Source organism: Micromesistius poutassou, assembly GCF_964030765.1.
Source record: "Micromesistius poutassou genome assembly, contig: SCAFFOLD_4798, whole genome shotgun sequence".
Classification (NCBI taxonomy): Eukaryota; Metazoa; Chordata; class Actinopteri; order Gadiformes; family Gadidae; genus Micromesistius; species Micromesistius poutassou.
In genome coordinates this window covers 1-5,000 of record NW_028177308.1, presented here as the reverse complement: position 1 = coordinate 5,000, position 5,000 = coordinate 1, and the positions used below count along the sequence as shown (strand labels likewise).

The 5,000-nt window shown below is 52.0% G+C and overlaps 1 protein-coding gene across 1 annotated transcript in view; it reads left to right on the top strand.

Moving 5' to 3' along the window:
• LOC311376274 (ATP-binding cassette sub-family C member 9-like) overlaps window positions 1–4,343 on the top strand; it is a gene marked incomplete at both ends in the record, with an annotated part of 18,045 nt that extends 13,702 nt beyond the window's left edge. Inside the window, 4 exons of the mRNA XM_084491118.1 lie at window positions 996–1,226; window positions 1,967–2,121; window positions 2,838–2,907; window positions 4,182–4,343. Of these exons, the coding sequence (XP_084347244.1) occupies window positions 996–1,226; window positions 1,967–2,121; window positions 2,838–2,907; window positions 4,182–4,343 (618 nt within the window). The remainder of the gene's footprint in view (window positions 1–995; window positions 1,227–1,966; window positions 2,122–2,837; window positions 2,908–4,181) is intronic.
• Between the last annotated feature and the right edge of the window lie 657 nt (window positions 4,344–5,000).

Genomic DNA, 5,000 nt, shown 5'->3' with positions numbered 1-5,000 from the left:
CGATAGCTAGGATAAGATGCTACACAATGCCAACGATAGCTAGGCTAAGATGCTACACAATGCCAACGATAGCTAGGATAAGATGCTACACAATGCCAACGATAGCTAGGTTAAGATGCTACACAATGCCAACGATAGCTAGGCTAAGATGCTACACAATGCCAAGGACAGCTAGGATAAGATGCTACACAATGCTAACGACAGCTAGGCTAACACGCTACACAATGCTAAAGATAGCTAGGATAAGATGCTACACAATGCTAGAGATAGCCAGGATAAGATGCTACACAATGCTAGAGATAGCCAGGATAAGATGCTACACACTGCCAACGATAGCTAGGATAAGATGCTACACAATGCTAGAGATAGCCAGGATAAGATGCTACACAATGCTAAAGATAGCCAGGATAAGATGCTACACAATGCTAGAGATAGCCAGGATAAGATGCTACACACTGCCAACGATAGCTAGGATAAGATGCTACACAATGCTAGAGATAGCCAGGATAAGATGCTACACACTGCCAACGATAGCTAGGATAAGATGCTACACAATGCCAACGATAGCTAGGTTAAGATGCTACACAATGCCAACGATAGCTAGGCTAAGATGCTACACAATGCCAAGGACAGCTAGGATAAGATGCTACACAATGCTAACGACAGCTAGGCTAACACGCTACACAATGCTAAAGATAGCCAGGATAAGATGCTACACAATGCCAAAGATAGCTATGATAAGATGCTACACAATGCTAAAGATAGCTAGGATAAGATGCTACACATTGCCAACGATAGCTAGGATAAGATGCTACACATTGCCAACGATAGGTAGGCTAAGATGCTACACAATGCTAAAGATAGCTAGGCTAAGATGCTACACAATGCTAAAGATAGCTAGGCTAAGATGCTACACAATGCTAAATATTGCTAGGCTAAGATGCTACACAATGCTAACGACAGCTAGGCTAACACGCCCCCCCGCCGGTCCCCAGATGTGCTGGTGTTACCTCTCCTCCGGGGGGTTCTTCATGGTCTTCCTCATGGTGGCCTCCAAGCTCCTGAAGCACTCGGTCATGGTGGCCATCGACTACTGGCTGGCCCTGTGGACGTCCGCCAAGAGCGACGGCGCCCTGGCCGGCAACGCGACGGCGGCGGCGTGGACGGGCGGACGGAACTCATCGGCCGTCGGCAACTCCACCGCCGACCTGCCTCTGGACCCACAGGTGCGCGCTAGCGACACAATAGCGCTAGCGCTGTGATGCGTTGTTGTGGTGTTTGGATGTTAGCGTCGTGATTAGCATGACTAGCGTAGCATAAATAGCCTAGGATAGCGTTTACTTTAATTTTGTGAATCAGGAGCTATTATAGCTTTTTTGTGCGTGCTATACTATGTACAGCCTTGTGAAGCATGCTATGCTGTCTTTAGCCTTCTATAGCCGATGAAGAGCAGAGAGTACATCGCTATCATTTATACCCTTCTGCCAGGTTAGGACGTCTAGGACATGCTAGGCTGTGCTGTAATAATATAATAATGATCATGTATGTTTTGGGTTGTGTGTGTGTGTGTGTGTGTGTGTGTGTGTGTGCTTGGGCGTGCGTGCGTGCGTGCGTGTGTGTGCCTGTGTGTGTGTGTGTGTGTGCCTGTGTGTGCGTGCGTGCGTGTGTGCGTGTGTGTGTGTGTGTGCCTGTGCGTGCGTGCGTGCGTGTGTGTGTGTGCCTGCGTGTGTGCGTGCGTGCGTGTGTGCGTGCGTGCGTGTGTGCGTGCGTGCGTGTGTGCGTGCGTGTGTGTGTGCCTGCGTGCATGCGTCCGTGTGTGTGCGTGCGTGCGTGTGTGCCTGTGTGTGCGTGTGTGCGTGCGTGCGTGTGTGCGTGCGTGCGTGTGTGCGTGTGTGTGCGTGCGTGCGTGTGTGCCTGTGTGTGCGTGTGTGCGTGCGTGCGTGCGTGTGCGTGTGTGTGCTCCCAGCAGGCCTCCTACTACCTGCCTGTGTTCGTGGCGCTGTGCGGGGCGGGCATCACGCTGTGTCTGGTCACCTCCCTCAGCGTGGAGTTCCTGGGGCTGTCAGCCGCCACCAACCTCCACCACAACCTGCTCAACAAGATCATCCACGCACCCATCAGGTGCCCACGCACACACACACGCACGCACGCACACACACAGGCACACACACAGGCACACACACGCACGCACGCACACACACACACGCGCACGCACGCATGCACACACACACACACACACACCACGCACACGCACACATACACACACGCACACACACACGCACGCACACACACACACGCACGCACATGCATGCACACTCACTCACTCACTCACTTACTTACTCACACACACACACACACACACACACGCGCACACACAGACATGCACACACAGTGAGTGAGTGAGTGAGTGACTCACTCACTCACTCACTCACTCACTAAACACACATTAAACAAAGACCAACCGCTAAACACACACTCCACACACACACACACACACACACACACACACACACAAAACCTACACACATACATACACACACACACACACTGAACACAAGCACACTAAAGCTACTGTGAACACACACCACACATCCCAACATGTTATTCTGTGTCTGCCTGGTGGTGTGTGTGTCTGTGTTTAGTTTGGCCGTTGTCGTGTGTGTACATTAACTCTGTATATACAGTATAGACATATGCACAATGTGGAAGATGTCACATTGCTTTACGAAGCATCGCCAGGACACAACGCAGCCCTGGCACTGAGTGAGCCAGCAGCCTGAGACGCATGGAGACGCACAGCAGCAGCAGTTGTTTACTGTGGTTCTCTATACCCTCAGGTTCTTTGACATCACCCCTCTGGGCCAAATCCTCAACCGCTTCTCAGCCGACACCAACATCATAGACCAGGTACCACAACGTCATAGACCAGGTACCACAATGTCATAGAGACCAGGTACCACCACAATGTCATAGAGACCAGGTACCACAACGTCATAGACCAGGTACCACAATGTCATAGAGACCAGGTACCACAACGTCATAGAGACCAGGTACCACAATGTCATAGAGACCAGGTACCACAATGTCATAGAGACCAGGTACCACAATGTCATAGAGACCAGGTACCACAATGTCATAGAGACCAGGTACCACAACGTCATAGACCAGGTACCACAACGTCACAGACCAGGTACCACAACGTCATAGAGACCAGGTACCACAACGTCATAGAGACCAGGTACCACAATGTCATAGAGACCAGGTACCACAATGTCATAGAGACCAGGTACCACGACGTCACAGACCAGGTACCACAACGTCATAGACCAGGTACCACAACGTCACAGACCAGGTACCACAACGTCATAGACCAGGTACCACGACGTCACAGACCAGGTACCACAACGTCACAGACCAGGTACCACAACGTCATAGACCAGGTACCACAACGTCATAGACCAGGTACCACAACGTCATAGAGACCAGGTACCACAACGTCACAGACCAGGTACCACAACGTCATAGAGACCAGGTACCACAACGTCATAGACCAGGTACCACAACGTCATAGAGACCAGGTACCACAACGTCACAGACCAGGTACCACAATGTCATAGACCAGGTACCACAACGTCATAGAGACCAGGTACCACAACGTCACAGACCAGGTACCACAATGTCATAGACCAGGTACCACAACGTCATAGAGACCAGGTACCACAACGTCACAGACCAGGTACCACAATGTCACAGACCAGGTACCACAACGTCATAGACCAGGTACCACAACGTCACAGACCAGGTACCCCAGCCTCTCAGTGGTGGTGCCTTGCCCAAGAGCACCGCCGCTCACAGAACAACACATTTATAAGACTATTTCTGACCTCATTTTCTTCTCTTTCCATTTTATTCTATCTTTCTCTTTTCCCATCTCTCTTGCTTTTCTTCCGCTACGCTCTCTCTCCCTCCCTCTCTGTCTCCCTCCCTCTCTCTCAATCTCTCCCATCTCTCTCTCTCTCTCTCTCTCTCTCTCTCTCTCGCTCCCTCTCCCTTTTCCCTCCCTTTCTCTCACTCTCCCCATCTCTCTCACTCTCTCCCATCTCTCTCTCTCTCTCTCTCTCTCTATGCTCGCTCTCTCTCTCGCTCCCTCTCTCTTTCCTGTGTCTCTCTCTCTCTCACAGCACATCCCCCCCACCCTGGAGTCCCTGACCCGCTCCACCCTGCTGTGTCTGTCGGCCATCGGGGTCATCGCCTCCATCACCCCCGCCTTCCTCATCGCCCTGCTCCCCCTGGCCGTGGCCTTCTACTTCATCCAGAAGTACTTCCGGGTCGCCTCCAAGTGAGTGTGGGTCACGGAGAACATAGCTAACACACGGCTAACGGCTCGCTAGGCTAACGGCTAACGGCTCGCTAGGCTAACGACTCGCTAGGCTAACGGCTCGCTAGGCTAATGGATAACGGCTCGCTAGGCTAACGGCTAACAGCTCACTAGTGCCGCTTTTCCACCGCCAGTACCTACTCGACTCGACTCGACTCGACTCGACTCGCCACGCCTTATTTGCGTTTCCATTGGCAAAAAAAGTACCTGGTACCTAGTACCGGGTACTTTTTTTTAGTACTACCTCCGTCGAGGTTCCATGCCAGCGGAGTAGGTACTTTTGTGTGACGTAAACAGGCTGCTGGTAACTGATTGGCCAGCGGCTGTAAATGGGAATATTCACTCAAGTTAAGTTGTGTCCGGCGTGGTTGGAGTCCACGAACCCGCTCCCGAGGGGGACACTGATCAGCGTTTCGCCGTGTGTGTCGCTCCTTTCCCGGGGCTAGAGTTAGGCTGCGCGTCGTTATGTGTGTCGGGCGTGGTTGTGTGTCCGGCGTGGCTGGAGTCCACGGACCGGCGTTTCGCTGTTTCGTTTCAGTGTCGTTCCTTTCCTAGGGCTCGAGTTTCGCCTCTATCAACGTTACCGTATGACAACAATAGACGCGCAGTCATTGCGCTTTTT